Below are 12,603 nucleotides of genomic sequence, written 5' to 3' on the forward strand. Positions count from 1 at the left end.
TGGTTGTGGGTTCCTTTGAGGGGGGTCCAAAGTTTAGCCATTTTCCTGAATGTTTGGAAGGATATTATAAAAAACAAAAGTTATGGAAATAATCGTTACGATCAGCAATACAGCTGCTATAGCTGATGACTACCTTTTAGGTTTTTATGAAAACCAAATATTCCCAGGCAATCAAATAGCATCATGTTTTTTTTATCCCTCTCTTCACTGACTAAAAGCCTCATTTAATATATTCTCAGGACTTAAGTCTTAATTGGGAACAGCTAACTATGATGTTTGACATGCTATCTTAATTTCAGAGAGTTCGTAATTTTTATTTTTCAGATGCTGGATAGCAGCTACAACACAAAGGGAAGATTATATCATTTTACTCATGACCCTTTAGGTTATCCTCCTACTCTATAACCAACTATTACCAATTTAAGGGCAGTACTCAGTACCTACTGCTTTGCTATTTATTCATTTAAAAGTGTTATTAATTTGGAAGTATGTTCAGGTTGAGACGTCAGTGCCTAATAAAGAGTGAGGTGTCAAGTGCATGGGGTGCCTGTTGCAAACAGCAGAATACCAGTTAGATTGAAGTCTCTAGCCAAAAAGGCATGTTTTAAGTTATGGCTTAATGCTCAAATACTTCTTTTTCTTAAACTCAATTTCCAAATGTAGTTAATGTAAGCAGCAAGAAATGTCACTTTTAATCTATTTTAACATATATCACAAGTAATAGAGAAACAAAAAGTTATTTTATTCTCTAAAATAGCATACTATATAAGCAAAAGACGACTTCAGGGTGTTTAAAGGAAATTGATCTGTGTGCACAAATTGAAAGTGCACAATTTGCAAGAAAACAGATCAGCTGAATTAAATTTTGTTTTCTAAGAGCTGAAAACATTCATAGCAAAAAAGCCTACTTTACAGAAGAAAGCATTTTGCAACGTAGCAAAAGTGTTTACAAATCACTTCTTAGTCCTTCCATCTTCAAAGATATGTTTAAGTACATCTAAGAGCTAGATGACAGCTCAGTTCTCCACACAACAGCAACTTCTTTCAGGCAGTCAGTAGTGAAATCTAAAATGTAGGTACCAGTTTCTTGCCAAGAAGAGACTGAAGGTACAACTGGCCAGGCAAACTCAAGAGTTGAACTTCTCTTTAAAAGCATATATATGGAACTCAGCCAAAAGAAAGAAGCTGAATCTGAGAAGTCATTGCTTTAATGGTATGTCAATTTATACATTCCTACTTGTATACAGAAGGAGAAACAGGAGTACATTATATTTTCTGAAGGAAAAAGGAAATATGAACCCTTAGGTTAGATATGCAAGTGTCAGAATAAGATGAGGATTCTAAATGTGTAAAAATTGACTCCAACACATTTTACCTGCAGACTTCTTTAAAGCAGCAATATAGTTCAAAACAAAGTACCCATCTGGCCACCAAAATATTAATTTCAAGGGTTTATACATGAAAGATGAAAAACAGGCAGTTCAGCAGAATGGCAATTATCTTAAGATGAACCAATTGAACTGAACTTAGTTAATTCCTATCTCAAAGATGAAGAACATAGCCCCTATTTCTAGGGTAGGATAAGAGGAAGTCTACTTTGATGCTTGGAATACAATTAAAAAAAATAAGACATATAAATTAGAAAATCAGCTATATAAAGCAACTCTTAAAATACTTAGCACATTATCAGTACTGCAGTAACTCTCATGAAACAACTTCTGTTCAAATGATCAAGAAGCTAAAGATAATTTAGCTTAAATACCTACTAGTTTACTACCAAAAATTTCAAGCCAAAAAAACCTAGCTATGTAGGAAGTCATCAAAAAATTTGGGGCAAGGATATCCTCAAAGTTGTCAGGCTCCTTAGCTCATCCCATCTTACCTTGCAAATACATTGCTGTTTTGCAAATCTCCAGGAACAGATTAGTTGCCTGGAATAGTACTGCCATACTGTATTTTACAGTCTATCTTTCTTGGATGTTGCTGGTATCAGTGGGTTTGGGTTTTTGGAGGGGTTTTTTTGTTTGGTTTTTGTTTTTTAAGGATTTCACTAATATTATTATTTTACATGCGTTCACCTGTATCAGTGGGCTACACACAGAGGTTAAAGACCTGTTATGTGAATTATTAGGAAAAACATATTCTAGTATCTAAAGCAATCTTTTCAACTCTGTAGTGCTAACAAATGCTGACTATACTTTTTAGCAAATCCTTTACAGCATCCTGAGGGCAGTAAAGACGATAGTACTTCAGTTACACAGAAAGGCTATTTCAAAGCAGCACCACAGGACATAATGCTTCAGCCAAAAAAAAAAAAAAAAAGAAAGAGAGGCAGCTGTATAAATCCAATGCAGACTACAACTAAAAAAAACAGGACGTGAAAAATAAAGTCAGGAATTATGAAGAATGCATTTTTGAACTTTAACAAAACATCTACAGAATTGGACTATTTTTAACCTGATGTCATTGCATAAGGAGAAGTGGAAAGGACATGTATCAAGAGGGAAAAAGTGCTCCCAAACAATAATACTGCATTAAGCCCTTCCTAATGGGGAGAGAGGAACAAAAAATAACCAAACAAACAAAACCAATACTCCCCCCACCCCTAAACCCAAACAACCCACACCCCAAGGACACCTTATGCACCATATATGAGAATAAATAAAAAACTTAAAACTGGGATTTGGGCCAAGGAGGAACAGCATCTTCTCAGCAAACATCAGATACTGGCTACTGGAGAAAAAACTGTTGACTTGTCACAAATAGAAAAAGATGCAAGAGGTTTGACTCTCAGAACTCAGAGAAATGTTTTTCAGAGCAATATTTAAGAAAATGAGGGGCTGCAGGCAGAAAAATGTGTACTCAATTTTCTAAACAGTAACAATAAAGAGCAGTGATATTTTTATTTCTAAGCAAATTCTGCACATGTAGATGGTAATTAAGCATTTCTGACATCTCAGGCAATCCTCATTAATATAATCACAGGATATATGAGATCCACTGTTTCAAGTCTAACTGTAATTGAACACTGTGACAATGTTGCCTTAACATCCAGCAGGGTTTCTTAATTCTGTGTTAGACAGAAAGAAAAGTCTTACCAATATCTTCTTTGAGAAGGTGCATGTCTGCTGATCCTCCATATGTGGAATAAGGAGCCCTGCAAGCAAAAAAGGCATTTGGTGCCTCTGTAGGAGATGAAAAGGGGCCCTTCTTTTTTTCCTCTTTTTTTTTTTTTTTTTTTTTCTTTTCTCTCTCTTCAGGCACAGATTAGGTCACCTCCTTCTTGATTACCTAGTGTTAGTTAGAGGAAGATTATTTTTTCCTCTAGTCTTTTCACAGAGCAAAGAATAAAACCCAGCCATAGAAACAGTCAGGCTGGAAAGGAAATACAAGAAGAGCAGGAAGGAACAACAAAAAGATTTTTGGGCTCTCCACATAAAATGAAAGGTCAAAGAATGCTGTTTCAACGGAAGATGCATTCAAGACTGAAGCTGATGGGTAAATCCCCTTGCTGACCAGCAGGATCAGAAGACATGACCCAACTCAGAAACAAGTTTCACTTCAAAATGAAGACTATGGAATTTAACAAAAAAATCAACTAACCAATAAAAACCCCCAACACCAGTACCCATCTTTCCGAAAAGCTTTTTTAGCCAAAGGCTATAAATCAACTTAAAACTTTCAGAAGTTGCATATATCTAATTTTATTTAACATATTTGAAAAATGAAAATGGAGGGTCATTATCCATCATGAAATGTTATTCTCACTGGTCATTAGCTAAAGCAGTATGAAAAAAAATACAAAGTTAAAAAACAAATCTGTACAATATTTACAATGGACAATTAATCCGTTCTCAACCCATATAAAAGCATTGTTCAAGAATATTAGAGAATGTTCCAATGTGTACTGGTTTTGGCTGGGATAAGGTTAATTTCCTTCACAGCAGCTGTTACGGTGCTATCTTTTAGATTTGTGACCAAAACAGTGTTGATAACACAGGGATGTTTTAGCTATTGCTGCACAGTTCTTACTGTGGCCTTACATCACAGCCTTTTGTTGTTTCTCACTCTGCTATGCCAGCGAGTAGCCTGGGAGGTGCTCAAGAAGTTGTGAGGGGATGCAGCAGGGACAGCTGACCCCCACTGACCAGAGGGGTATCCCATACCCCCCCCATGCTGAGGGGGAAAAACTGGGGGAAAGAGGGAGGAAGGGGGGGATGGTTGATGTTGAAGTTATGGCATTTGTCTTCCCAACTTTTACACATGATGAAGTCCTGCTTTCCCAGAGATGGCTAAACACCTGCAAGCCGAGAGGAAGTAGTGAATGAATTCCTTATTTTGCTTTGCTTGAGCAGAAGGCTTTTGCATTTTTTATTAAACTGTCCTTATCTCAACCCATGAGTTTTCTCCCCCATCCTGCTTGGGAGGGAGTGAGCAGCCAGGGTTAACCCACAACACAATGTTAGTAGCCTGGGTGCCCAAACTCCTGTATCAGGTCCCCAGCTAACCTTACAAAACATTCTCACCTTCAGGACAAAGGACACCAAACACAACCCACCTGAATTTGCTAGAGAAAGCTGGGTTGCTGCAGTGAAGTAGAAATGGGAAGGAGTGATAATAAGAAAGGATGGCCATTACTGCCCCTCTGAGAGCAGAGCTGTCCCAAAGCGTAAGATTTGGGTGGGAAGAAGAGTGAATGCTCTCAACTACCACATTCCCTCCCCAGTCACTTATGCAGTAACTACTGCCTTGTTTTTACTGGGGTTACAGGAAAGAAAAGAGGCAGTACTTAACTAATGCGAACAACAAAACATTGCACAAAAGCCATTCCCAAATTCTTCAGAGAAATTGCCAACTAGACTTTAAGGAAGAAAACAGCAACTTTAGATGATCATCATGCAACTTTCTTCAGGCTCATAAGAAATTGCTCTTAAACGTATTATTTCCACTGAGGATTGTGTTTTTAGCTTAAATTTAAATATTTCCTTCATATATTACCTATTTCAGTCGAACAGGAAACTATGGTCAAGTTTAACCGAAATACATGTAAGGAAAAATTCAAGTGTGATATCCAAATGTGTAAACTGAATTAGCCTGCACATCACTTCCACATACAGCACCAATTCAAATATCAGAATCAAAAGCACCTTCCATTAAGCAACCCTAATACATGCATTTGCTGATACTTACAAAGATCATCTACATTTAATGCATCCAGGCGTTAACTCAGATCTCTAGAAAGGCAGAAAATTCTCTGTAATACTTGTCTTGGCTTCAGCCAGGATAGAGTTATTTTCTTCATAGAAGATAGTGTGAGGCTATGTTTTGGATTTGGGATGAGCAAATGCTGATAATGTGCTGATGTTTTGAGCTGTTGCTAAGTACTCAAGGACAGTCCAGCTTCTCGTGCTGGCCTGCTAGCAAGAAGACTGGGGTACACGGGAAGCTGGGAGGGGACACAGCCAGGACAGCTGACACAGACTGGCCAAAGAGATACTCCATACCATATGACATCATACTCAGTATACAAAGCTGGTAAAATGAAGGAGGAAGGTGTGGAGGGACGTTCAGAGTTATGGTGCCTGTCTTCCCAAGAAACCAATCTGTGTGACACAGCCCTGCTTCCCTGGAGATGGCTGAACACCTGCCTGCCCATGGTGAGTAGTGAATGAATTCCTTGCTTTGCTTTGCTTGCATGCACAGCTTTTGCTTTACTTACTCAGCTGTCTTTATCTCAAACCATGAGTTTCCTCAATGTTACTCTTCTTATTCTCTCCCCCATCCCACTGAGGGAGCAGCTGTGTGGTGCTTAGTTGCCGGCTGGGGCTAAACCACAACAATGCTATATTACCTTTTAATCACTCCAGTGACTTGTTTTCACTGTTCATTCTTTTTATACGTTCTTTCCTGAAATTGGTTAGTATAATTTTCAAAAGACTAGCTTAATTTTCCAAGGAACAAGTCTTCCTACTGGCATAAAATGGAAGAAGTATCCCTGTACCTCATGGGTCATTATTTAGAACATTTCTTTGTAGCATTAATGCTTTTATAAATGCCTGTTCTTATGGTCAAAATTTTGTACTAGATCCAGCAGGCAAGCAGAATTTTTACAAGAAGCAAACAACTGATTTTCCTTGTTTTGGATGTAAAGCATATCTCATTTTATGAAAATTGAAAACATACGCTTTGCACATTTGTATTTCTTTCTATTTCAGAAGTTAAAGGAACAGATGATTTCATATTCAAGTTCTCATATTTGCACATCTAATTCAAATACTTGGAAAGTAAAGAAAAATTTTAGTGCATTACTCTATAAATATGGAGCTTCACGTAACCTGCCAACCTACCAACTGAACATTTAAATGATGTGTAAGAGGATACAGCTCACAAATATTCAGAACAGACTACTTCTCTAACCACCAAGTCATGGATTTGGAACATAACATATTTTTAGCCTCAATCTTAATTTCTTTACTCCAGAAAAACAGATCATACTCTCCTCAGTCTGAACCTAAATCTTTGCACATCACTTCGAACACAATTTTTTTGCTGTCACTATTTGTTTTATGAAGTTTATTCTAGCATTAGATTCCTTGCTGTTTTCAGCTGAAGTTTCTAGGCTTTGAAGAGACTTGCTTTTTAAGATGTGTGACAGCAAGCAAATCTGAAGAAAACAGAAACAACTCATCTTTTGTCTTAGTTGTACCTCTACAAATTTGTTTGAAAGCTGCTCAGATAAACAGATGATGTGTAGGAAGAAAGAGAATGGTGCAAGTACAGCTACTAAATATTTCTTCTACAAACAGAAGTTGTATTATTTTACTGCTGTTACAGTCAAATAGCCTTAAAGCTTGTTAAAGATTATATTACTTAAGAAAAATAGAAAATTAATCTATTCATTATAGCAATCATATGGGAGAAGGAAGGTAAGATACATCTTAGGATTAAATATAAAAATAATAAAGCATATTGTGGAAAACAAAGACATGTTTTACCACAACATCTCTCTAAATATAGCTCAGGAAATTAAAAGGTTAGAATACACAGGCAATATTGTAACATCCCAGCCTCTGAGCCTCAAACACTGTAAAAGCAATTAAAAGGACAGATGTCAAACTTAAATACTAGGAAAGACTTAAAGATTAGGAAAATTCAATAGCAAAAAACAGGAAAACAAAGGAAGTGTATCATGCGGTGAGTCAAACTATGCCCAACTAGTTTTTCTGCTTCAGTTGCAAAAAGAAAAGAAGGATTCTGTACATACACTAAGATGGACTGTCTTGACGGATCTCCAAAAGGCTCAGATCTCACACTAGAGAGTCCAAAATCACACCTTTCAGGCATTTAATTTTTTTAAAAAGTGTAACGAAGTGCAAGTTCAATGCTCCTTGCTAAGAATAAAAGCATGACTTCCCAACTTTGCTCATGTTAAAGACTAATGAAACATCTCTTAATACAACACACAAGAAATTTGAAATAAAAATTATTTCTAGCAATTACCTATACTTTTTTTTTTACAGACACTATAAACGAGCTAATTTAAGTGATTTGACTGTGTGTACTAAGACTGCTCTCTGTATAGGAGAAATTTCAACCTGAACAGCTTTTAAACCAAATGAATCTTTTCTCTGTTCTCAGAAGATTGTTACAGAAGTACATAAACACCTTTGAAAATATTTCCTAAAGAAAAAAAAAAAAAAAAAAGAAGCCCAGCCATTCAGAATCCACATTTAAGAAATTCACCATGGCTTTGCAAACAAAATCATTAATTACAAAATATACCTTATTTTATTACATTCATTTAATTCCTAATCTTCTGAGTATTTGTACCAGCAAAGTCTGGTACTTTAGAAGTCAGTTTACTGATATTTGCCCTCCAGATGCTAGTACAAACTATTCTAGACATAACTATGTCTCGTCTCCACAGTAACTATAAGTCAAAGATAGTATTTTACAAAATGGCTTAACAAATATCTGGGTTCCTCTATATGTTTTGACAATGCTAAAAGTAGTTTTCCCACAGGTAAAAGAATAACAGAGAATAACAGAGAAAAGAATAACAAATAATCCCTTACTTAATGTTTTCTTGGTAAAGTGAGCTACAGGCATTACCAAAAAACCTACTCTGAACTCAATGAAATCAAAGTGAATTAGATTTGTATGAAGTGCTGGAATATATTATTATATATTATATATTAATATATATATTATGAAGCTGTTACTTTCACATTTAAAAATTAATACAGTGCTTACTTGCATTTTCCAGAAATACACACAGAAAACAAGAGACTAGTTCTCTCCCATTTTCCCTAGTGTTCTTCACTGATGACCCATTCTTTATATTCTAAAATTTTTCTAAGTAAATAAAACTTTTATTGTTGAATACCTAGGGAAAAAATTTACTCTCCTAATTTGGGCTGAAAACAAGAATACTACCAGCATAGTCAATATGTTGCAAAAAATCTCTTTATATGACTGTAGAGGAGAGCTACACAACCTCTCTTCAATAGCTAAGCAGAAAGTTAGGTATTTCTTCTTGTCAAAGATCCTAGCAACTCATCAATCAAGTTCTATTACTGTACGAGAAAAAAATTAAGTTAGCTTTACTTAAATGAAAAGGAATAGTCTTATAGTCCTTTTAATATAGTTAAGATACTTAATCATGCATTTAACTCTGTTGGTAAAGTGGATTTCAAAGAGGCAACAGCTGAAATAATTCTTAAGTGTTAGATACAGTCCATTTATCACCCTGTGACTGGGCATTCCAATGCCTAGATTTGTATCATTTTAGGCAAATCAAGGATGTGTTTATCAATTTAGTTCTCAGAAGCTCTGATTTTAAAATATTTCAGTATGGATATACAAGAGTATTCAGAATTCACCTGGTTCTATTTTAGTTAATATTTTCATGTGTATAATCCATGTATTACATAAAAAAATTGCAATTTAGCAAGACCACCAGTTACACATGTGAGAGGTAATTTCATAAGAAGCTTACTACAGAGTCCTCCTTCCTAACGGCCTGGATTCCTCTCACTCTGTAGCTTCCCAGCTCCAGCCTTTCATTTCTCAAGGATTCTCTGATGTGTGGATTATTAAAAACACAAAACAAAACACAACCAAAACCTCCAATTGTTTTGCTATCAGGTTGTGTGATTCTACAAGATAGAAAAATGACTGTGTGTCACTCTCTCCCTTCCCATTTTGCGTTTTCCTGTTTTAAGAGATACCTGCATTTGATAGCTAAAAGCAAAAAGGGTAAGAACAAATAGTCAAACGAGTATTGCTGCTTAAATATTCTGGTGAAAATGAGTGCATCTTTAAGTTTGTCTTAGAACAGTGGACATTTGAATGATGCAGGAATAAATCTGTTGATATTAATTTTGCACACTATCTGCCAGATGCACCTCCCCCTATAATTCTGAAATTTTAAGAAACTGAGATTTTGCACATAAGTAAAAGCAAATTCATTCTCCCTAAAACAACTGTATTTTTACTGAATAGCCAACCATTCTATTTAAAAATGCAGAAATTTGTCTAACAAGAATCAGCTTTAAATGTTAAGTCCATCTGCCACCATTTTTTCATCAACATTGAATGACAATCTAGCACAGGTTCTACTTTCACAAATCATTTACAATGGTAATAGTAGTATGTACCAGTAATGATTTCTAGACAAGTTCACAAAAATACAGCACTGCAAATTCAAAGTACTTTCTTCAAGAAGCTATAAGCCTTACTAAAAGGGTATTACTTACTATGATCAGCTGCTTATCACCATCTTTTCCTGCTTCTTTTATCTTCTGAATATATTCCTCAGATGGTAGGACGGTACTGCATTTTGATGCTAATGAAGGATTTGACAATGGAACCCTTGAAATATAAATACATTTCACGTGAAAAAAGGGACTGCTTATACATGTCATCCAAGATACTCAAAGCCGTTGTGATGAGTATATTAAACTTTAACAAAATGCAAATCCAAGTTAATTACCCAAAACACAGTCCTATGTATTTTAGTTTGTAATTCAAATGGAAAAATAAGAAAATAAAAGGATTAAGCAAAAAATACAGTTTGTGACTAGCCTAATTACAAGATTTTGTTAAAATGAAAAAACATTGAAATATTAGATTTATAATCAAGTAGGGTAGGTTAGTCACAAGCATTTAACCAAGTCATTTTCAGATGATGACTGACAGTGCCTAATGCTACATATGTCCTACGTAAGGTTTAGGTTTCTAGTTTTAGGTATCGTACATCAGGCTGCTAAAGCAGACCATGTAAATATTCCCACAAATATAACTGGGCAATATAAAACAGGTATCATAAATCTCTTAAATTCAGTTCACACTTATTCTCTTCTAATGGCTGGCACTGAAGGGAGGGAGAGGAGGACCTGGGGAATAAATAGATGGATATCACTGGAATATGTCTCACTCAGTTTACATTTCCCCTTGTCACGACTGAAAAGAAACACTGGGAAGTAATAAAATATATCAACAACAAAGCTACTCTATGAACTTGCTACTATATTCAGGTGAAAAATAACATTAATTCCAGGTTTGGATAAAACTCGTGGAGATCACTAAAGCAAAACACACACAAAACCACTCATACTTCAACTAGGTATTTACATGTTTTCTGTTTCTGAGCAAAGTAAGGATATAGGGCCAAACACTTAATTGTAGCAGCTGCTGTAGTACATGTAGCAGGTTAACTCCATGAGCTTTCAAAAAAAAAAAAAAAAAACCCACACCAAAACCTCTTTCCACACATTTTTAAAACAGCATTTATTGTGCTAAATCAGAGCTATTTTTTTATTTCCGTCATGTGCTCCAACACTTGCATTAAGTAGCTGCTTTAAGGTTTGCCTTTTCCTGCTGCAACCTTTTCTTACAAAGCCCTAAAGAGAGCTACGCTGGAGATATGCACATTACTGTGTTGTGGGAGGAGTACCACAGGAAGAATAATGGCTTAAATCCTGGATAGCATATGGAAAGCAGGGTAAGAAAGCTCTCAAAAGAAAAAAAAAATATCCAAATAATAGTAAAGCAATATGGGCTTGATCAGCTAATAAAGTTAATAAATTTGAGTCGATACCATGAACCTGTTTGGCAGTTGAGAATAAAACATGAGAAAGTTAATGTAATATTTATTGAAAAATCTAAAAATATTCATTTAACTAGTTTTACATCTACCTTATCATGCATCTTCCATGAAATTCCATAGTAGTAGAGTTTTTCAACATGTACAAAAGGGCTGGTTAGTCATAAGTGCTAATCTGGCCTCAGATAGATGTACCGAAAATGAACCGCATCTTTTCTTCTTGTCTCCATTATGAATATAGAAAACAGTGCCAATATACTAACCACTGTGCCAACTATGTCACTGTTGAAGGTATCAGGTATGAAGAAATTATTGTCTTTATTTTGTAACTGGCTACAAACCAGAGACTATGTCAAAATTGTTCAAAAACTACAACAGTCAACGTGATCAAGGATAAAACGTAGATTTTAACTGTGAGTAGTAAGAACAGGAATCATTCTTTTATATGGCAGCTGTCTCCATTTCACAGCAATGACAAAACAATCCCAAATCAAATCCCTTCTTCACCATCTAATAATATTTCATATATACACAATTCCCGTAATTTAAGGATTAGAAAATTCTTCCAGAAATAAGTGAAATAATTCAGTAAGTGAAAATCATGAGGTAAAGCCTTCCCATACGCTCTGGTTATCATCTGATTTGAGGAAGAGACCATTAGAAATGTTCTCCCAATTCTCTTAAATAAGTGTGCAAGTTACAAATAACTTGCTTAAATTTTCTTAAGAAAACAAAAACATCCCTTAATAACTGGGTAAAATGAAAGTGGCTGAGAGACAATAGAACAGAAGTCCTATAATAAAACCTCTCATAAGTCTATGGAAGGTTACTGTAATTTCATAATGTATGAAATACTATACCTGTTCTCAATTTCAGAGTTTTGATTTGTAAGTGAAGTTTCCATCAACTGCTTGGGAGCCAAACCTAGAATTAATCAAAGATTGTAACTTCATTATAAAGTTTTTAGTTGCAAAGGAAATTTGAGCTACACAAATAGTGATTCGCAAAAACATATTCAAGATAATGTTGCAATTTGTTCATGGCCAATAAAAAAAGACCTTGAGGCAGCATTCAGATGTTTCTCCACATGTACTTAAAAAAATATGACATTTTCTTCAACATCTTCTACACAGCAGCTCTGCAGAGCTGTTTGACAGCAGCTAAATGAGGCCAGCAGTGAAGCTACATATGAGTTTAAATCTGTTTATACCAACACCCATATAAATAGCTCTCTGTATAGTATTAGGATCATAAATGTATAGTATGCCCCCACCCAAGGTATGTTCTATAACACTTAAGGAAAAGAAACAATCAAGAATAGCAAAAGAAAGAAAAAACATTTTTTACGTTCTCTAACTGTACAATTAGGAGTACTTGCCCTTCAAAAATATCCTACAATGGCAAGGAAAAAAATTATTTAGTAAAGCTAAAGAGTTAAACAGTGCACTCAAAATCAGCTTCAGATTGGGGGGGGGGGGGGGGGGGCGAGAAAAAAC

The 12,603-nt window shown here is 35.4% G+C and overlaps 1 protein-coding gene across 1 annotated transcript in view; it reads right to left on the minus strand.

Moving 5' to 3' along the window:
- ESCO1 (establishment of sister chromatid cohesion N-acetyltransferase 1) overlaps positions 1–12,603 on the minus strand; it is a 31,298-nt gene that overhangs the window by 14,758 nt on the left and 3,937 nt on the right. The window contains exons 5-6 of the mRNA XM_010281502.1: positions 11,968–12,031; positions 9,759–9,873 (exon numbers count right to left, since the gene is read on the minus strand). Coding sequence (XP_010279804.1) covers positions 9,759–9,873; positions 11,968–12,031 — 179 coding nt within the window. The remainder of the gene's footprint in view (positions 1–9,758; positions 9,874–11,967; positions 12,032–12,603) is intronic.

Source organism: Phaethon lepturus, unplaced genomic scaffold, assembly GCF_000687285.1.
Source record: "Phaethon lepturus isolate BGI_N335 unplaced genomic scaffold, ASM68728v1 scaffold14742, whole genome shotgun sequence".
NCBI classification, from domain to species: Eukaryota; Metazoa; Chordata; class Aves; order Phaethontiformes; family Phaethontidae; genus Phaethon; species Phaethon lepturus.